At 41.3% G+C, this 22,799-nt stretch overlaps 1 protein-coding gene across 2 annotated transcripts in view; it reads right to left on the bottom strand.

Annotated features, from left to right (window-relative positions):
* The window catches only part of LOC116042940 (voltage-dependent T-type calcium channel subunit alpha-1I-like), a 284,645-nt gene that overhangs the window by 115,881 nt on the left and 145,965 nt on the right, over positions 1-22,799 (bottom strand). For both annotated transcript variants that reach the window (XM_036000910.1, XM_036000911.1), the window contains 4 exons: positions 18,996-19,338; positions 17,200-17,292; positions 5,071-5,410; positions 4,241-4,635 (listed from right to left, as the gene is read on the bottom strand). In XM_036000910.1, coding sequence (XP_035856803.1) covers positions 4,241-4,635; positions 5,071-5,410; positions 17,200-17,292; positions 18,996-19,338 — 1,171 coding nt within the window. The remainder of the gene's footprint in view (positions 1-4,240; positions 4,636-5,070; positions 5,411-17,199; positions 17,293-18,995; positions 19,339-22,799) is intronic.

The raw sequence follows: 22,799 nt of genomic DNA, 5'->3' as shown, positions 1-22,799 counted from the left end.
TTTTTTGTAATGATGATATGGGTCATTTTGGAAGGTAATGACAAACCTATTTTGTTGTTTAGTAATATGACATCCCTGGGGTGATCCCATACTGTATGTGGGGAATTCTAGCAACAAGTTCAGTCTTTTTAGCCTCTCCACTAATCCAATGCTTTTAGCATCTGATGCACAGCGAGTCTGACCCCTGTTAGTGCAATACCGTTTCACCTGTCTCATGTAACATTCCTGTGAGACAACAACCCAAAGTCACTGCTGTGGTATCATGCATGCATATCAGCAACGTGATAATGGAAATCATAACAAACCTAAATCCTCTAATGTCTCTCCATGTTTCAATTCCACAAAAAAAGTGATTTACACTTACTTTTTCCCTGTAGACAGTGAGAAAAGTCTTAATAGCCACTTTGGTTAATGCAGATATTCATCTTATTAAGGCTTATCCCGTTAGCTATTGATTCTTCAATAATCCTCAGGGTGGTAAGGTTCCATTTATTCACAACATAAATTTTAGATGCAGGGTGCTCTCATTTTCTTTTCTAAGACATCCAACTGTTTCCTGTGGATTGTCTAACTGTCCTACAAAACCCAATTATGATTTTATTTTTGAATTCTTTGACCTACTTCTGCTTTTGATTACCAAATATGTTTGGTTTCTGCTGTGCTTTTAGTTTGTGTGTGACAGCCATCACCAACAAATCTGAAACTAAGTCTGTGGGTGCTATTGAATATTTTGACTGTGGCCAAGGTTGCTCCGGCAACATAAATCTGGCAATTTTCTTCGGTTTTATTCCTGACATTTCTGCAGAGCAAGACAGTCATTCAGCTGTGTTGTTTGATCTCTATCCATCCCTGTCAAATCTCCTAAGTGTCCATCACACTGCCGCATTATTAATTTGCAAACAGCTGTTCAATTCTCTGAAGTGTCTTCTCACTCGAGCAATCCAACTTCAATGGGGGATATAGCCTTGTATTTTCAGTTACTTCTCAATTTTGAAACAATGGGTCCTTCCATATCAGATAGACAAGGGCAGGCTGCTCATTTTTAGCCAGAAATTGTTGATTTTGCCAGCTGAAATGGCAACTGGCTGACGTATTTTATCAGCTATAACTAGCAAGGTGATAAAGTTAAGGTTAGCCCCATGATTTGACAGAAAATGCTGTCTTTTTAATATTCCCATTAATAAACGAGAATAATGTAAAAAGTGTTCAGTGGCATATAGGTGCACTGAAACCTATCTGGAGGCTCTACACAAGAACCACACAGCAGCATGCCTGTTAATCCACGGCTTTATTGAGCCCTCCTTCAACAGTCACCTGCACAAGGTTCCTACCCTCGTATTCCCTAATACTACAAAAAGTGTCCTACTGTATGAACTTAATGGCTACTTACATGATATTGGCTAAAAGTCTGAGACTGTGGCTAGAACAAGACGTCATGACTGATGAGACCCAATATAATACTATATATAATATAATACAACCCTGCAGATTCTAAACCTAAACGGGGTCAGAAGTATTTCTCTGGTTTAGAGTCTTTGAAACGCCAGAGCAGTGTGAATGTGAGGTGTAAATGTAGCAAAAGATGTTAGTTTTCAAAACAAAACGTATCAATGTAAATGTAACCTGAGGCTAGAGCTTCATGTCAGCTATTGTTATAATTCGAACATGAACCTGTTTGGCTGCTTAGTTTACATACTTGTAATATGTGTCTGTATTTTCAAATTGTTTTCACTTTCAACGTCACACAGTGGCAAAATCTACACAGTGTATATGCTTAGTTGCGTTTTGTTAGCCTAACCTGTGACTACAAACTGGCTTGGCTACTACTGTAGCTAATATGCTACTTAGCACAACATGCTAACAATTGCAGCTTGTGTTAGAGCATATCAACATAGCAGTTAATGCATTCCTTACAGTTTTTGTTCTAGTGTTATAGACAGTCAATTTATGGTCTAAACAACCCATGTTTAGACCATAATGGGTTAATGGGTTTTCAATATTTTTTTATTTAATATGATAAATAATGTAATGACATAATGGAGAAACGTTTTTTGTAGATCTGCTTTGTTAGACGCAAACTGCATTCCGTTGTCTTTGGACTAATCATCTAATCTTATAAATAAAAAATAAAAACATTCCGATCATGTAGTTTAATTAGTAAACTATTACAAAATGTGTCTTTGCTCTAGTAAAAATGAAAGGGTGGGGGCCATCCCAATACACATCTAACACTCTTTCACCAACAGACTGGTTTGTTTTGATATAAAATACACTCTCCAAATTATGTTTGGTTTCTTGCCAAAATGGCTGGTGGCCTAAATTATACCTCTTACAACGCAGAAATAACAAAAAGCATCTGGCTAGTAATTTTTTTCCCCACACTGATTATCTGTTGTTCCCACACCAACATAACCATAGGCCACAGGTGTAACAGGACAGGTGGAAGCATCTCTCTACAGGATGAGGATCAGAGCGACGAGACAGATTAAGCCTCTGATACCACCGTTCAAACAGAGGGAGGCATGACTCCAGTTTGCTAAACAGGCGGTGGAACACACAGCCATTCCATCTCGCTATTTCCTTCCCATTAAAAGGAGCAAAGTCTCCCTCTGCCTCTCTCGTTCTGTCTCTCTCTATTTTTAGCTGCCCCTGAGATGAGAGACGACCCACCACTGCGGCGGTGGCAGGCGTAAGTGGGCGAAGCTATACCGAGAGCGAGAAATATTGACAGAAAGACAAAGAGTGCACAAAGCAGAATGACAGAAAGACACAGGAAACAGGAATAAAAAAATAAGCACAAGGCATAATTGTGTTATGGCTTGGAGATGATGATGAGTGAGATGTGAGTCAAAGGTGAGATAATATTCTGGTGGCCCTACCTCTATCCTGCTGCCTAAGCTGAGTGCAGACATGGCTATTCTGTAGGCTGGGGAATCACATTATACAGGCATTATAAAGACAGAAGGACAAAAAGGCACGAAGGATAAGAGATGGATGTAAGAGAGCGAGTATATAGAGAGGTTTACATTGCGGAGGAGTATGGACATTGAATGACAGGGAGAGACACTAGCAGCGACTGTGGATTCACACTGCAAGCAACATGGTTGTTAGTTCAGACGTAAATAGCTGTAGGCAGAGGGAGAGAGAGAGAGAGCAGCTCATGCATCTACAAAACACTAACAACAGGCAAAGCCAATGTTTCTAACTGCTATGGATTCCCCGATTTATAAATGTACATTGTTAGCTTGCTAGTGCATTCTAATTGGGTAGCAATACCTAAAGAGACACACACGCACACAAACGCATGCATGCACGCACGCACGCACGCACGCACGCACACGCACGCACGCACACGCACACACACACACACACACACACACACACACACACACATAAAAAACAAGCCAACAACTGCAACATTTATTCCAAGATTATCACTAATGGATGAAACCTCCCACTAAGCATTGTTAGAGTTTTTTTTTTCAACTAAAAGTTGTAAAAGCTTGGGGAGCTTAAACTATTTCTAATTGGGTTCTCATTAATTTTCCACTTATCGGCCTGGAAAGTTGTTGAAAGAATGAAATCACTGACTGATGACCGTGGAAATGTTATGTACATAGTAAGCCAACTAATAACATCTCAGCCGACATCTCATCTTATAAAATATTTACAAAAAAATCTGTTCATATTCTACACAACAATAATGAGTTGATCCCACTAAACGTGCTTTTGCTAAAAACTACAGTGTCAAGTTGTTAATAATATTTTAGGCTTTAAACAAATAAAAGTACATATTAGAGACCTTTTTATTTAGGACTCATGTCTTCAGTAGGAACAAATGGCCTTGAGGCTGAGTATCATAAGGACGTCTCCAATAGATGAAGAAGTAAGTATTGAGAGATGGACTAACACATTGTTGGTTGTGGTCTTACAACATTTAATAATGCTACTTTTAATTTGCGGTGCGGTTTTACTGAATCAGTTTAGCCAAGCCTGCAGAGTACTTAGTGTATGGTGTGATGTCTTTATTGACATTCAATTTTTTGTGTGAGTGTGAACACATCTATGATACTGGAAAGACTTGATTAAACCCGATGAACAGACTGTGTCAAAGAGACAGACTGAGAGATAGGAGAGAATGACACAGACACTGCAGAAATGAAGGAGAATGAAAGAAAGAGGAGGAAAACAAAAGTGTGAACACACACACAGAGAAGAGCTGCAGCTGTCTGTACAGTACCTGCTCGTGGTGCTCGATGCCCATGCTGATGGTGTTGATCAGGATGGCGATCATGATGCCTCGGTTGAAGTACTTGCTCTCCACGATTCCCCACAGCTTCATCCTAATATCGTGCCACAGCTCCTTACAGCTCTTAGGAGTACAACCCCCATGTCTCCCTGCACCCTCCTGGCCTTCCTTGCCCTTCTCCTCAGTACCAGAGTGTACCCCTTCCCCGTCCGTTTCCTCCACAGCTCCCTCCTCCGCTTCATCGTTTACTGCACTGCATGCTGGTCCCACGCCGTCAGCGAGTGACAGGGCTGCGGCACACTGAGGGCAGCCGTCGGTGGCCGAGGCGGCGCTGAGGGCCATGGCTGAGGCGTGCTCAGGCTTATTATGGTGGGGACAGGGTGGACCTGAAATGGAATGGCAGTCGTTACGATTCTTGAACAATTTTTATCCCAAAGCCAATCGCCATCCTGAACTCCGGACTAAAAGCACACCCCCAAATGCATGCCAACATCAATGTGCAATAATCCATTATTTTGTTATTATACGCAACACACTTTGCTGTCAGAAATTGACTTTCATGAAATGGAATTTTAATAACACATACCACTTTTTAATTGCGTACATGGCAATGGGTGTATGGTAAATTAGCTGGCGTGAATGGGAGTATGAGTGATTATGGATGGATGATGAAGCGTTGAATTTATTTATTTGAGCTCAGTAGAATTTTGTTGTTTTACAATGACATCCATCCATCGATAGATAGATAGATAGATAGATAGATAGGGTGAGTGTATTAAGCATGTATCTAAATTCTACTGAATATTTTTACAGTTACATACCGCGCCTCATCACTGCTCTCCTCTCACGTCCTCCCCTCCCATTGGCCTTCCTCTCCCTTCCCTCTCCTCCTCCTCTACCTCTTCCGACGCCCCGAAAGCCGCGAGGTTTCCCCCGCAGGGTGTTGAAAAGGGCGACCGTTTGTCTCCTGGCCTTGCGGAGGATGTGGCAGATCAGCTGAAAGAGTGCCTCGTAGCAGTCCCCCGGTTCACTGGCCAGGGTGGAGGAGGACGAGCACCGCGCTCGCTGCTCCTGCATCAGCTGGTGCTCCCTCTGCTTGGTCTCCGAGAACTGGGTGGCGATGACCACGAGGCACAGGTTGATCATGAAGAAGGAACCAATCTGGGAGGATGAGAGCCATACATGGAAATACAGTTTTTAAGACCCACTGAAAGAAGAAGTAAACGCAGCATTTTTTCCAAAATATAAAATGTGCTACATTTGAAAACACTGGCATGAAATAATATTGGGCTATCAATGGTCAGTTTCTGCCAGCTAATCACACTGAATAAAGAACTCTCAGCAAGATGGCTTGAGGCCATTGGAGATATCTGCTACTACCTCTAGCCTGTTGGCCCACTTGGCTGGACAAGTCCAAACATAACACATTTTACAATATGGTTGCAAACAAAGCTGCAGTGTTTTTTAATGAACACATTGAAGATACTGAGCTGTGAGTCCGGTCTTTTCTCTTGAGAGTATGATAGCATGCTGGTATTAAAACCAGAAAACCTTACCAGCTTAAGAACAGCCAATATTAACATATTAGGAGAGGGGAGCTAACACTTTTACCTTCTTGATTCTGTTGTAATTCAAGCTCCTTATAATTTAATTTTTTTATCATGAGAGGTAAAGTTTAGATTAAATCCCATTCACACAGGAACATTTTTACCCTGGAACCTTGTGTGATTTAGGGATATACTTCACAGGCCCCAACTATGTTTTCCTCTTTTATCAATGAAACTTAAACTGTAACCAAGGCTACCAAAGCTGCAAAGTAAAGGAAGCTATTTGGGTTCAGAGTGAAAAAGTCTCTTTCATTTTCGCCACAGTGTGGATGTTAGATGACTCACAGTTGGAATACTTCCACAGATTGGATGGACATGAAACTCGCCTGGTTGAATCAATCATCAGAACAAAAGATGAGCTGGGTTAAAAATATCATGGTCTTTGATTAAAAAAAAGTGACGGAACAAGCCTATGTACATAAAGCTGTAAGGATATAAGTGAACTATGACTGTCAAGATGCATTTCAGACAGAAATATCCAAATATCCAATAAATAAAATGTTGCTGCAAGTGCTGCTCCCAGTGGGCAGAAGCTGAAAACGATATTGTTGACAAAACCGACAATACAATCTGCAATTTACTTTTGGATTCTGGGTCAATTTTGAATGAATTTGACAACTATGGCCCTGTTTTTATCCCAAATTACAACAACAATACATGTAAAGTGTTTTGAATACGCTACAGCTCTTATTTGGGCCTCTGACTGGCTTATTTTCAATAGCAGTGGCAGCCAAGGTCCATTGGTATCATAATATTAACAGCCATTTGCCATACCAAACTAACAGAAAAAACTGACAATTACAACAAAAACCTATAGCATTGTTAAATGGGAATTTACATTCAGGAAAGATATTCTCACTTTTCACCTCACAAATTATACACACGGTAGATTCCAGAGGGGGAAATTTAAGCAGGGCAATGTGTAATTTTTCTTAGTCATGTACCAAAGGTAAGAAGAAAAACTAATAGTTTCATGGTGCTGTTTGTATTTTTTCAGCATTCTCTTTGGTCCTCCAGTCCTGTGGGCAAATCGGTGCAGTCTGTATCTGTGGCTGGTGTGACAGTACTGTGTAGTTCTTTTTTATTTTTTATTTAAATATCCTTATCCTGATAAAAGTTGATTACCTGCAGTTAGTTGTTAAGTTGTGTTATCTGTTGCTGGTTATGCTATCCATCAGGTTCTTTTTTACTTAATCGTCCCCCAAAAAAGTTTAAGAGTACTAGAAATGAACACTTTCCATATTCCAATACTTTTGTTTGGCTTTGCAGCCTGAAGCGCTCATTTTAAAGGGAGAGGGCATATCTAAAATTCTGCTCAAAAGTTCAAACCTATCACCAGGGGGCCAACACCATGTTATCTACTTGTGAAAAGCCTGAGGCATGAAACCTGGCCTTGAGCCTGATTGTCCTTGATTAATGATGGAAGGGGTTTTTTTTCTGAAAGAAAGCCTTGTGAGGCCTGCTCACACAAGGATTTCTTTAACTAGAACCTGATTCAATGCTATATTGTTAATCAAAACTAACCTTTAATTCAGACCACATTGAAGAATTTACATCACAGCCTATGCTTAACCTTTTATTAATTATATCAACACGTTTTGAGAATTTTTTGAGAGGCGTGTCAGAAAACAACACGGCTCGATGTGTTGCAGTTCTGTATGTTCACTCTCTTTACAAGAGACAGTATACGTGAAACAGAAAGAGAGAGAAAAAGAGAGGAGAAAAAGGGCAAGGTCACCCAGAGGAGCAGAATTGATGATGAAGGAAAAAGAAGAGGAGAGAGAAGGCTGAGAGTGGGATGAAGTCTAACTCTCTCTGGGCTGTGAAGCCTGATAACCCCCTTCTGCTCTCCATCTGAACCACTGTGACAAAGACTATGGAAGCTCTGGATACCTAAGTGTGTAAGCCGACATATGTGTGTGTGTGTGTGTGTGTGTGTGTGTGTGTGTGTGTGTGCGTGTGTCGGTGTGTGTGTGTGTGTGTGTGTGTCGGTGTGTGCTTCGTGTGTAAATTGATTGATACAAAGCAAAGATTTGTGGTCAGACTGGTTAGTTTTCATGCCTGCTCTCTTGCCCCGCAGCCATTCAACACCCTCGCCAATCCCATCAAATATTTATACTCACACTCTGTTGGAGCCGCTGAGATACAATTAGATTAGTGTGTGTGTGTGTGTGTGTGTGTGCAGCAGGGTGACATAATGACTACATATGTTTGAGAGGCAAGTCTGGATGGCAGTGAATAAATGCACATCAATACAATCAAATCAATACACAAATATAAACATCATTGTATAGTTAAATAGTGAAAATAAAAGATTTGACAACTTTAAAGCTTTAGTGTGTCACTTTTTGATATTAATGAACGTCCGTTACATTCAAGCCATTGCCAAATGAGTTGATAAAGAGCTAATTGAGACTATCAGCTCCACACAACTCTCTCTGTATTTCTCAGTATGACTTGTTCAGAAGATTGTGGCGTCCGGTGACTTTCCCGCGCAGAAGTTCGAGTGAAGATACTTACCTCTTCTGAAGAGTCCATCATGTTTTTGTAATCCTCCGTGTCCTCCTTGGCTACTAGCAACTGCGTGGAGGGGGGGTGCGGTCACGGAAGGCTTGTATCATGTGGACGCGCCGACAGTTTTGTTGTCATTACTTACAATTCCTCATGGGGGCAGCAGAAACTACGCACTATAGCTTTAAAGGACAGTAAAAACGACAAAGGACTAAATAAAATGAAATAAACAGACAATAGGGTAAAAGGACGATAAAAAGACAACATCACAAAGAAGCGAGTCTATAAAAAAAATTGTTTTAAGAAGTGATTTAAAAGAAGTCACTGATTCAGCAAGCCTTATATCCTCTGGCAGGTCGTTCCAAAGCCGAGGTGCCCTAATGGAGAAGGCACCATCCCCTCTGGTTTTGAACCTAGACTTGGGAACGGTTAGAAGGGCCCCGACCGAGGATCTAAGGCCGGCTGCACACTGGCTGTGTAGCGTGAGTGTGGCATTTCTGTTGCGTGTCAGTTGTGTGGCGGCTGCATGGCGTCTTCTATTTCTTTGCACACCAGAAACGTGTCTGACGCGGCGCTGCTGCTGCTAGCCTTGTCTGTACACATGTATGTTTCCCATTGATACAATTAAATACCATGTTAAACATAAATATATACTGATTTGATTACAGGAAAGACAATGTCGGCAGTACTGACGGCAAAATAGGCTACAGAATATTTCGTTCTGTATTGACAGGTGCAATATTTGAAAATCGATAATTAGGGCCCGAGCGCGGACAGCGGCGAAGGCCCTATTGAAACTGAAGGAATTATTATTCCTTCATCCGGCAAATGAATTGCCTTTTTGAGGGGCTTAACATACTCAAAAACTCACCAAAATTGGCAGTCGCATCAAGTCTGGTTAAAATGTACGTATTTTAAGGGTTTTGGGAAGAGACGCACAAAAATAGCTGACTAGCGCCCCCTACAAAGTTAAAAGAATTGAGCCCTTGCAGTACGTTTAACGTAGACTAATGAAACTTGGTACGCATATGTAGCATGTCAAGACGTGAAAAAAAAGTCATTGGGGCCATACCCTAAACCCAACAGGAAGTCCACCATTTTTAACTGAAAGTTTGAAATTAGTGCGAATTTGGCCATTTCCACATCGTACTTTAAAGGAACACGCCGACTTATTGGGAATTTAGCTTATTCACCGTAACCCCCAGAGTTAGACAAGTCGATACATACCCTTCTCATCTCCGTGCGTGCTGTAAGGCTGTCTGACGGTTCCAGCGGCATCAGGCCAGCACATAACATTCAGGTGAATGGTTCCAGCAATCCTACTGCTCCCAATAAGTGACAAAATAATGCCAACTTGTTCCTATTTACATGTTGTGATTTGTAGAGTCACAGCATGTACAAAAAACAACGTAACATGAGACACAGCCATCTTCTAACCGTAAACAAACCAGGAACTATATTCTCAGGCGGAAGAATATAGTACTTGGGCGGAATGATTTGCTTTGCAGCAAGCCTGTCTGAGAATATAGTTCCCGGTTTGTTTACGGTTAGAAGATGGCTATGTCTCATGTTACGTTGTTTTTTGTTGTGACGTTGTGACTCTACAAATGTAAATAGGAACATGTTGCCGTTATTTTGTCACTTTTGTCACAATTCGGAGCAGTAGGATTAGTGGAACCATTCACCTGCATGCTCTGTGCTAGGCTAAGCTACCGGTGGAGCTGTCAGACAGCGTTACAGCACGCACGGAGATGAGAAGGGTATGTATCGACTTATCTAACTCTGGGGGATACGGTGAATAAGCTAAAGTCCCAATAAGTTGGCGTGTTCCTTTAACAAACTCTCCCTAGAGATTTCATCCGATCAACTTCAAATTTGGTCTGTGCCATCTTAAGACGTTAAAGATGAAAAGTTATTAAAAGAAAAACTTTTTTTCATAGGGCGTGGCGGCCATTTTGTGCGTTTCGCCATCAAAACAGGAAGTGGGTGTAACTTGAGTGTACATTGTACAATTGGCTCGAAACTTTTCAGGATTCATAAGAGTCCAACCCTGAGGACATGTACAGGCCGATATTGGCTCAAAGTCATAACACCCCCTAGTGGCAACAGGAAGTAGGCCTAAAAGTCAAGGTGCTAGACTTTAACGAACTCCTCCACGCCCCCTTTCATAACATTTGAACCGTTTAAGGTAGAGTCTTGTGTGAGGTGTCACTGAACTCAGCAGAGAGTTCTTCTTCCTTGGTGATGGTTTGGCCCGCCTCCTATGATTAAGCCACGCCCACTTTCATAACATTTGAACCCCTTAAGGTAGACCCTTATGTGAGGTATCATTGAACTCAGCAGCGAGTTTCTTTTTGATTGGTGATGGTTTGCCCAAACCCCTATGCTTTGGCCACGCCCCCTTTCACAGCTAATGAACTGTATGACGTAGAGTCTTGTGTGAGGTATCACTGAACTCAGCAGGGACTTCCCTTTTCATTGCTGACGATTTGCACTGTCTGAGTGCCGCACAAATGCACGGTCGCAAGGAGCAGCGTCCGCCAGTAACTCCGACGCGTGCAGAGGCGCGAGGGCCCATCCAACGCTGCTTGCAGCTTTAATTATTTATTATTCTTTTTTAAAATTACATTTATATCTGCATTCATGTCAAAACCTAGAGACTTTCAAACATCAAAATGTCATTTATTGAATGTATTCATGTCAAAATGACATATAAACATCTTTTCATATTCTATTTTGCCTGGAAATGCTTCCAAAACGCTTGCGTACTGCGTGAAAAATAGGCGTCGGTCCTATTTCTAGCATGCACGCGTGCATGTCACGCAGGCAGTGTGCAAGCTCTAACCTGTTAACATGGGAGCCGAAATAAAAACGGACACGCCACGCAGCTGCAAACAAGCTCGTACGGGGTCAGCATTTCTCAAGACCATACTCCAGCGCTTCATTTCTCAAGACACATTTTGCATTACATGCCATCAATGATTGTTTTCCGTCTGTCTGTTCCGTAAGTTCAAACTGAACTGGGGAAAAAGGCGTTCAAGTTTGCGGCTCCCTCTACCTGGAACAAGTTACAGAAATCCATGAAACGTAATGAGCTGGTCTAATTGGTCGCTTTTAAGAGGATGTTAATTGACTTGGGGGCAGCCACATCTGGCTGTAGATGTTTTGCCTGATGTATTTAGGATTGTGGTTGACTTTGAAAAATTTGCTGAATCAGTTGTTTTATGTTTTTAATGTTTTTGTGTATTTTGTGTTTTGTGTATTGTGTGGTTATACTGCTGCCTGTCTTGGCTAGGACACTCTTGAAAAAGACATTTTTTTAATGTCAAAGAGTCGTTTCCTGGTTAAATAAAGGTAAAATAAAAAATAAGTAAAATAAATGAAGCAGGTTGTCTGTCTCCATATCCATGTATGGGCACCATGAATCTCTGTACCAAATTCCATAGCAATCTATCAAACAGGTGTTGAGATATTTTAGTCAGGACCAAAGTGATGGACCGACCCACTGATTAACTGCTATTGCCAAAAATGAGCCTGGAGACAAAGAATCTGAGATGTATGAAAATTGCATCTGTGACAGAAACATAAATAAATTATTTATTTATTCTTCTGCATTTTAATAGGTAAGGGTACTTATACGGTGTGAAATCATGAGGCTTATCAGGCTCTGCGGCTCTGTAAAGCCACAGGTTGAGGCTGCCCCACTTAATTCCACAGGACCAAGCTATTTTCCATGAAAAGCCTTTAATTCCAATGAGTCCTCATGTCTAAGCTGCTCTATGATGGCAATCAGTGTAAAGCAACTCTCAAACTCTCTCCATCTTCTTCTCACTGTTCTCATCTGCCTCTCCATCTGTCACACTCTCTCTCCATCTCTCTCTCATCACTGTTTTCATCTCGCCTTGCACTCTCATATCACTTACTCTTCATCCCACTTACTCTCTTTCTCTCTATCTCTCTCTTTCTCTCTCTCTCTCTTTCTCTCTCTCAATTGACTTTAACACAGTTAATCTGCCTGAATGTTACGTGAGTGAAATTGTCAAAGCATCTTAATGCAACCTGAACCTCTCTCTCCCTCTCCCTCTCCCTCTCCCTCTCCCTCTCTCCTTCCTGTCTCGTTTGCTGTCGCTCGCTCTCTTCCATCTCTCCATGCTCAGTGTCGGGCGGTATTCAAGGAAACATAATTAAAAGTCTTGTCATCTGTCTGCTACTGAGATGAGGACAAGCAGGGATACGAAGAGAACTTTTAACATGCGCATGGTAACGCTTGAATCACTTTCCTCCGCTAAGTCTGTTTGTGAGACAAGCCTTGAAACATGCTGCAACAAAGCCGACAATATATCCTGACTGTCAAATATTGTCTCTGTGGGGGGAAAAAAGCCAGCTATGCAACAACAACAACAACAGGGAGTAAAATCCTGCTATTATGTTTAGTCTACGAGACGTTTATGCATGGTTAATCAGAACACATTCATCTTGAAATGCATTAAAAATGGAAGGCCTGCTTCCTCATTTAGATAATGTTTCAGGCTTTAGTAGATACACAGAGGAGAGCCATGGGGGAACATTTGGGTTTCAATTCTAGCAATTAGGTTAATTTTAATCATCCTGAATCTAAAAGATGGTTTAAGTGCTGTAGATTTATTTGACTGCTGTTAAAAGATCTAACTTTAAATTTTAACCGAGTTAAGTGCTGACACATTTTACATGTTCACATTTTAAAAAGCAGTTGTTTAGACTAGCTTTTGTTCATTTCAGTTGTTAGTTTGATGTCTGCATTTTATGTTTTTTGTGCCATTTTCTACTTGCGATTGTGTTCTCTGTTTATTATTATATGCAGCAGTCCTTTAACTGCAAATATTTAAAATGTCAGTGAACTTGATAAGCTACCTGATGGCTATTGTAATGTTTTTTTAAAAAGAAATTTGTATTTTCTTACTAGCACAAACTCTGACAAGGGAGCGAGCTGTTGATGCAAGTTGAAAGGCTTTGGTGATCCGTTGACTTTTCATCTCGCACCATCAGGTTACACCTTGGTGAACACTTCTCTCCTTTAAAAGCTATTCCCAGTGTTGTAGTACTCGAGATCGGTCTTGGTCTCAAGACCACTTTTTAAAGGTCTCAGTCTCGTCTCGGAATCAACCACATTTTTACTCGGTCTTGTCTCGGTCTCGGATGAAGAGGACTCGGATTTTATTTCAAGATAACTTGATTCATTTCTAATTTGAAATTTGTAACCGTTAACTCCCTCTCCCCGCCCCCTTAAAGGGCAATTCCGGCGCAAAACGAACCTAGTGGTTAATAACATATGTGTACCGAGTCGAACGTTCTCTGGGATTTGTTTTCATGCTAATCAAATGCATCTCTAGCTTTACACAAGCTACCACAGCGCTGTGTTTGAGCTATGTTACTGGTTACTGGTTGCACAGCGTTCGTCGTTCGACTGCTCTTGACTGTTTTCCAAGATGGTGCCCACATGTAAACATGAACGCTACTGTCTTTACAATCTATCATTTTAATAAACTGTACACTTACAAAGTTCTCAATACATCGGTTTACATGTAGGGACCCTCATTATGCTACCGTTTAAGTGTGGTGCTATTTTGAGCCTTGCTAGCGGTATAAAATAGCGATTTACCATCTGCCGTTAAAGCTAGCGTTAGCAGCTAACCACCGGTTTGTGGTAGCTTGTTTAAAGCTAGAGACGCATTCGATTAGCATGAAAACAGATCCCAGAGAACGTTCGACTTGGTACATATATGTTATTAACCTCTAGGTTCATTTTCCAGAATTGTCCTTTAACACAAACTCCCAAGAAAGTGAATGCGGGAGACAGGAGAAGAAGCTCTGGCTGTCTGGGAGATGTCAGCCAAATCCTCGGTGTAAAAGTTGGCTACCTAAACCATAAGGCGTTTATTTCCAAAACAGCATCTAAAAGAAAACAAATATTAGCAATACATATTAGCCAGTTTCTTTACTTTCTCACACAGGCAATAAAAGAGGTAAATGTTTTCTGTGGGTGTTTTTTATGGGAATTTGGACCTTTCAGATCAATTTGAGGAGTGCCTATGGTAAGCATTTTCCACATTTTATGGTGTCATGCGTGTGGCACTCGCACTGGTCTGGTCTTGGCCTTGACTCGGTCTCGCCCTGCCTTGGACCAGGTCTTGACTCAGTCTCAACCCCTCAAAGTCTTGGTCTTGTCTCATAAAATATAACTAATATTAGTGTATTAGCATGCTAAGGTGACAAGTATTACACTGTAAATGTCAGCCTAGTAACACCTAATTGTTATTGCCACACATGTAAACATACTTAAATATTTCAGTTTAGACTGTTTTAATCTTTTATATTTCTTTTAAAATGTTTTATTTGCTCTCTTTACCTGTATCTTAATATTTTTGTTGCCATGTCTTCTATCTAATATTTTATTTTACCATGTAAATGACATGTGCTGTACAATAAACTTGTCTTGCCTTAATACTAAAGCATTTTTATTCTGAAGGTTGGGGGACAGAACATAATGTATGACGTACTGTTAAACCTGATGCTGTGATCAGTGTGTCTGCTCCAACCATGTGAGCGACATGCTGACCGATTCGCCCTGATTAATAACATTTCATTTAAAATCAAAGAGGGAGACCAACAAGTGGTCACTTCCTCTTTCCTGTCCTCCATTCCTCTCTCTGATTTCATGCCAACACTCCAGCCCATCGTCACCCCCTCCTGATCCCTTCTCTTCATTGATCCATCCACCCCTCTCCCTCCCCTCCTCCATTTCTTCCCTCTTCATCACCCTCACACTCAGCTCACTCACCATCTTCCTCTGCCCCTTTTCCTCTTTCCTCCATTTCTTCCTATCCCTCTTCCCTCTATTTACTGTTACATTTCATCATCCCTTTTCCATCTCTTACTCTCCACTATCCCCTACTCCAGTCCTCAGTAATTTCCCTCCTTCCTTTCCTCCCCCCTTCATCCCTCCTCACTGATGTTTTCACATCAAAAGGCAACATTCATATCACCAACTGCCTGTGGCGAGGCGATTTTGATGCAGAAATGAATGTCCAATGGCACAAATCTGGAAAAGAGAGTTGAAATGTGTCCTTTTCCATGTGTGCAAGTTTCAATAAATTTGTTTACTGATATAACTAAACTAGTGGAGCTAGATAAGTAGGGATGATTGCTGGAGGAGGTCATGGTATTAAAAAGATGGTGCCTACCAAACCAGTGGAGCCAAGGCAGTTTAACGTGAGCAGATACAATATAGACAGATATAAGGCCGGGTCAAGCCGCCAAGTGTTAACTGGATTTTCTGTTTGTATGCCTGTTTGCGAGTGTGTGTGTTTCTGCGTGAGTGAGAATAATGAGTCGAGTGACAGGTGCCTGAATGATACTCAGTATACAGCTCAGCGAGAAGGGGGAGATAAAATGAAGGCAGGAGGGGTGTGGATGAAGGGAAACAGGAGGAGGTAGAGATAAAAGGAAGGAGGGGAAGAAAGGAGATTAAGGAAAAGAATGAGACACTGAGGGTGTAAGTGAGGCAGAGAGGGGTGAATGAGGGAGGGATGGAGGGACGTGTTAGCAGAGTCAAGCATTGATAGATGGCAGGAAAAGATAAGAAAGGTGAAGTGGCAAGGAGCAGAGATTGACAGATAGACAGATGTAATGGAAGATGAGATGAAAGGGTTAAGAAATGGAGGGAGTTTTGGTGAGACAGTAGAGGCAAAGAGAGATAGAGCTTGTGCCTGAATTTGAAGGCAGGCAATTAAAAGTGCAATAAAAAAAGACAAGACAGCCCCGGGGTTTGGGAAGTAACCGGGACTGGCAGTCACACTGCATCATGATAACGCGCGCACGCACACGCACACGCACACGCACACGTGCGCGCACACACACACACACACACACACACACACACACACACACACACACACACAGAAGCCTAAGGATTGGAATTAAAACGTGTTTTATCACAACAAAAGGGGGATTCTTCAGGGATTTCAGCTCAACACTGACATCCTTGTGTGTGTGTGTGTGTGTGTGTGTGTGTGTGTGTGTGTGTGTGTGTGTGTCTACATGTCTACAGGTGTGTGTACGTGTGTGTGTATCGGTATGCAGGTGTGTGAGAGAGAGAGAGAGAGAGAGAGAGAGAGAGAGAGAGAGAGAGAGATATGGAGTGACAGGTTTTCATTGGCAACAAAAACAGGAAATCTAAAAGTATGTAAATTGGATGACTGCAGAAAGTACAACTTCGCTGCGTGTGCATCAGTAGGTGTGTACCGTTCCCCACCGTGTCAAATACTGACGTTTTGTCACGACACTCGCCGTCTGATATCGACGCACAAAGCACTCACATGCACTAACATGCACGCATGGCCGGAACGGCTATCAAAACAAAGAACAGATAAACTCAGATTACAACACACACAGAGGTGTGACTTTATCTCTGCTCTGCCCATTACTCCACTATATCTTTACAACAAATAGTTGTTTACAGCTATATTAATGTTCTGAATGTTGAGTACAGAACCTTTAAGTGGGATTGCAATGCAGTGATTGTATTATGTGTATGCTGACAGATTCCAAGCAATTAAAAACCAACAAAAGTAGTTATTGAAATGTTAGTCCAACACAACTGAAGTGTTCTGTTGATGTGATGCCAACGGAAAACAGTTTTGATTAGTTTATTTTAGTTTATGTGTGATTTAGCTATTTACTATATTTTAAACCAATACAGATATCTAGAAATATACTTCTTACAGCACTATGATGATATTGATCACCCAGACCTATGCACACTACCCATACTGTATGTGTACGAGCACGACTTACAATAATCAGCAGAATGAAGTAGATGAAGTTGTAGAAGGAATGAGCATCCATCACATAGTACATGATCTCCACCCAGCCTTCCAGAGTGATCACCTACAATCAAGGGGAAAGGTGAGAGTGAACAAACAATAACTTGATCCATCCACAGGAAGTCTGCTGACATTTTGGAAAAAACACTCATTTGCTTTCTGGTGGGAAAGTTACACGAGAAGATCGATACCACTCTCATGTCTCTCCGTTAAATTTATCTATTTATTTGTTTATCTGACAGGGACAAAGAACAGCTCCTTAGCAGTACCAGAGTTGGCCATAAGATAATTTTCATCTGTAGACCATGGGCAGGAAATGGAGAATGACATCTCTGTCAAAAGGGAAACCTAACACATAAATATAAGGCTACTGCCAGAAGCCAGGAATCTAACTAAAGACAGGAAACAGCTAGCATGCTCTGTCTGAACTTGACAAAATACGCCTGTAAAGCTGTTATATAAACATGCTATAACATTTTTATTCAAAGCAGTAAGAGGGCGCGTTTCATTTTTCTTTGTGTTTTTGCCCATGATTTCCAGATACATGTATCACCAAGCAAACACGGACGTATGGAATAGGAAGGATAGGATATATGTTGATGACGCTGTAATCTAGTAGTCCAGTAAGAGCATGTAGCCCATGTAGGCTGAGTCCTGCAGCGGTGCGGGTTCGAATCTGACCTGCTGCCCTTTGCTGAGTGTAATCCCCCATCTCTCTCCCTCTTTCCTGTCTATCCACTGTCACTATATAATAAAGGGAAAAAGCCCCAAAATAATTATCTTAAAAAAAAACAACTTCTTTATTTGTCCTGAGCTTCCTCCTTGTTTTGTGTAACTGGTATCTATCTGATCTGTATTCATGATAACTTAAAGGCATACTATGTAACTTTTCCATCTCGGTCCCCCTACAGGTTAACCTGACTCCGCCAGATGGATTGCTTCGCATTTGCTCGGCATATCCATCTGGGAACTTTCCATTGGAGAACTTTTGGGAAGGGGCGAAAATACTGATTAGCTGATTGGATAAACCATCTGTCTATCAGTAACCTGACTCCGCCAGATAGCTCGTGAGATCAGGACGGTCTCACGAGGCTAATTTTCTTCACGACAGTTGCTATATCAAACTCTTGCCGAAACCAGTCGGGAGAAGAGCAAAAACATCTTTTCCTCCGAGAAAAGCCTCCAGTGCCGTTTTTTGCTCTTCTTTCAATGAAGGAATACTTTCTAATTCGGATAAAACTTGCGCTATAGCTACGCTCATCTCATCCGTGGAAGCCGCCATGTTGTTTAGACTGAACAGTCGCTTCTCGTTGCGTCACACCTAAACCCGCCTCAAAACCAACGCTGATTGGTCGGTCGTTTGGCGAACGGCTCCAAATTTTCTCTATCTCAAGATGCCAGACTGATCTGCGAGTTGAAAACCGGAGTTTGCGAGATCAGGACGGTCTCACGAGGCTACCTACAGGTTGTCTCATTGGAACTACAGCCGCGCGAGCTGTAGTTCCAATGAGACAACCTGTAGTGGGACCGAAGAGGGAAAAGTTACATAGTATGCCTTTAAAAAGCTGTTTTATTATAAACTTTTGTTGACACATTATGGATACTGCTGTCTGTAAAAAAAAAGCTAAATCCACTTAAAACATAGTTATACATATCATAAACCCTAATAATATTACTTATAAAGAACTTAAAAGGTGGTTTTGGACCAAAAACAAAGCAGTCCGGTTGGTGGTCTACTTATATGGTGCCAAGTACCAAAATTCTCACCTGGAAGATTACAATCCAGGCAAAGGCAATGTTGTCAAAGTTGATGGCTCCTTTGTGGGGGTTGCTGTACCCGGTATGACACCTGGTGTAGTACCGGTTCCAGTTGACACAGAGCCCTGCTACACTGACGCTGCCATTGGCCAGAGGCTCGGGGCTCAGGCCCAGTGACTGGCGGTACAGCGCGTCGTCTTTGTCCAGGCAGCACGTCCTGCCTCCCTCGCGGCGGGCCGGCACGTCGCCGCAGGACATGATGCCGTTGTCGACTGGCAGGGAGCAGATGAAGGGTCGCTCATCATCTTCGTCAGCCATGTAGTAGGGCCGAGGAAGACTGATACCCGTAGCGCTGGGAGTGTGAAGGGAGAAGGTGGTGAGTACAATACTATACTAAAAACTAAAGGTTGTTTGAATATACGTCTTAAAACACCATGGACTTTATTTTATGAAATACATTTAAATATGTAAAATAGGAAGGAACAAAAAAAATGAAAAGAAGGGTAACAATTATTTATTTTATTATATTTAAAGCTTTTATTTTTGGCATTGTTAGACACAAATTCCATAATATTCTTTCAGCATTTTGTAATTCAAGTGTCTTCTGAACCTCCTCTTGGCTCTGTTTTTAAGCTTTAGAAAATCTAGCTTGTGACGGGTGAAACTTTGGCCAATCACAAGTTATTTCAAAAAGGGAGCGTTCCTTTTGGCTGTTTTGTTTTGCTATCTACCTACTGCAGCTTTAAGCACTTAATAAGTATATCAAAATAAAGTTGTGTAATGTCACTTAATATTGCAAGAAATGGACCAAATAATTGTGAGAATCTGAGTTGGCAACATGTACGTATCATTCTAATCAATGTTTTCTTGCTTGATTTTATTCTGGAGACACTAATAACACTTAACCGGCAAGTACAAGCCATGTTAGACAACACTCCTACTCAAAACATGTTATAAAATTTCATTTTAGACATTTATTTACTATTCTATGCATATGTTATGCTACTTTTGTGAACCCAAGACTTTTGTAAACTCATTTCAAGCACCAAAACAATTGAGTGTAGGTATGTTTTGTTTCTGCTTTAGGGCAAAATTATCTCTTTATACATTGCTCTGTTTGGGCGTCACTAAACAGAAAGCTGAGTTCGTTCTGAACAGTTTGATATGAAACACATGGGGATCAGGTTACATGCAAATACCATTAAAAGGAGAAGTCAAGATATCTAAAAATACCATTAAACTTCAGAGATACAATTGGAAAGCTATATTATTTCAGCTCTGAAATTCCAAAGAACAGTCAACTTACTTCTTTGTATAGTTTTAAACAGTGACTTTTGGTGGCCATGTAACAGCTCTGTGTTATACTCCAAACCGAGGCTGTGCATAAACTATGACTGTGCTTGATCAGTAATCAGTAACATTTGGAAATCAATTGTTCAGCCTGTCTAGTGTATAAATGTCATAAATAGGTGTGTGTGTGTGTGTGTGTGTGTGTGTGTGTGTGTGTGTGTGTGTGTGTGCGCGTGTGCGTGTGTGTGCTTGCGCGTGTGTGTCCATCCAAGCTAGTTTTCTATGGGGATTTTACACAGAGCAAAACATACTGTCCTTCATGGCTATTTACAACATTTGTGTGGTGTGAGAACAGACCTGAAAGCTGAACATAAAATGATGACAGATGAGTGGATGAAAGGATGGAGAGAGATACAGTGAGAGAAACACAGAGAGAGAGAGAGAGAGAGAGAGAGAGAGAGAGAGAGAGAGAGAGAACAAGAGATGATTATGGTTGTGATGGTAAAATTGAAAGAAAATGACACCATAGACACAGACAGAGAGAAGCAGAAAGGTAGTGATGGAGACACGTTAACCCTGACACACCAAGCTGACAGTCAGATGTTTTCGTCTGTGGTTCACTATTTCCTGTACAGTACTTTATGTGGTGTGTCCCGCATTGTCATCTGTATTCTACACTTGTTGCCGTCACGGTTAGTTGCTCAGCCTTGCAAATCTAATGTGGCATCTACTTATTTTTTGCTTCTACCCTTTTTCTTCCTCTACAAATGCACGCTGTCAAACATATGATAGGCTGAAAAACAGCAGTGCAAAGCAAAACTATACGCCGTCGTCCAAGCATAACATAAAGTACAGCAGCATGAAAATCGGTGCTTAGTTTATTTTATCTTCTGTGATATTATTTGGAATGAAAATACACGTATAGTACTGATGCGTTTATGTCCTATTACACCGGCACAGGACATACATGTAGCCCAGTGGTCAGCTGGCTGTCAGCTGTAGAATTTAAAAGGTGTTAAAGTGCAACCTTTATTAGAAGTGTTGAAGTAGTATGAAGCAGCGTGAAGATAACACAGTGTCTGATCAGTCGGTCTTGTAAATATTATTTCTTTGCAGTGGACTGTGTCAGGGCTTTTGCAGAGAGACTCACAAGGGAATAGGCCAAAAGCAGCCTATGACTTTACTTTGTTAAATGAGTTCCAGTGAGAGTTGCAATTTCAACTTCTGTGTTCAAAGACGTTGGATGTAAAAGAGAAGGATACAGGAAGAGGAAGAGAGGGACACAATAGAGGAAGACACTCCCGGATCAAATGGAAGCCAGGAATGAAGAAAGAAAACGATAACACTTTACTTGAAGGTATCTACATAAGAGTGACATGACACTGTCATGAACACATGACACTGTCATGAAATAGTCATGACACATGAACCCTAACCCTAATTATAACCCTAACCCTAACTTGTCATGACAAAAAACGAATGGCACTTACTAAAAGAAGCGTTATGTCATAAACGTTTATGACTTGTTTATAATGTTTATGACATGTTCATGACAGTGTCATGTCACTCTTATGTAGATACCTTCAAATAAAGTGTAACAAAGAAAACTAGATGACGGAAAGGAGAATCGGGATATAAAAAAGAGGGAATGATATAAGAAAAAAATTGATGAATGCTAAAAAGGGGGAGCACAATGTTAAATGTCATATACAGAAAGACGTAGGAAAATAAATGGAAAGCAGGAATAAAGCAAGACAAGAAACAAAAATAGGAAAGAGACGAGACAATTGAAAGAAGGAGTACTATGTGAGGTAAAAAAGAAAAGAAAAAGAGAGAGAGACAGTAAAGGTGTTTGCCTTGCCATTACAAAAAGAGCAAGGTAGGCACGGAAGACAGAGAACAGCAAAGCTCTGTGTGATCTCTCTTTAATACGAGAGCGGGCTGTTATTTAAAGGGCAGCCCGGAGAAAGGAATACAGATGGATGCAGACGTTGGTTAGCAATTACATGTGACCTGGTATTTAAGAAGACTCGATAGAAGCAGCATTGTGAGTACAACCCTGTCTCTCATTCACTCTACGTCTTTGTCCCACTCATTGTATCTCTTTCACTGACTCTGTCTCTCTGTATTGTGTTGTACTGAATAGAAGCTATTATCAAGCCCGCTGACCTGAGGAGAGACACAGTAGAGCTTAGATCGGCCCAAAAAATCAAGCCCGAACCTGCCCGAGCCCGAGCACGTTGTGTCCGAGCCCAGCCCGGCCCGACACATTAACTGTAATTATGAGCCCGAGCCCGATTTAAACCCGACAATTTTTTTAATACGTGGGCCGTAATAACTGACGTTCTCAACTACAATTCAGAGTTGTTTGAACTACAGAAATCTGTTTAGAATAATACAACAAGGACGAAGCATGTAAACTGCACTGTTTGTTTAGAATGGAACGGATCGCAAGTGGATCTGAATGAAGAAACGTAAAAAAAAAAGAAACAATGATGAACAACATATTGTTGTCACTGCCCA

The sequence above is a fragment of the Sander lucioperca genome, chromosome 4 (genome assembly GCF_008315115.2).
Source record: "Sander lucioperca isolate FBNREF2018 chromosome 4, SLUC_FBN_1.2, whole genome shotgun sequence".
NCBI lineage: Eukaryota > Metazoa > Chordata > Actinopteri > Perciformes > Percidae > Sander > Sander lucioperca.
The sequence above is the reverse complement of the archived record's forward strand: the minus strand, read 5'-3'. Positions and strand labels throughout refer to the sequence as shown.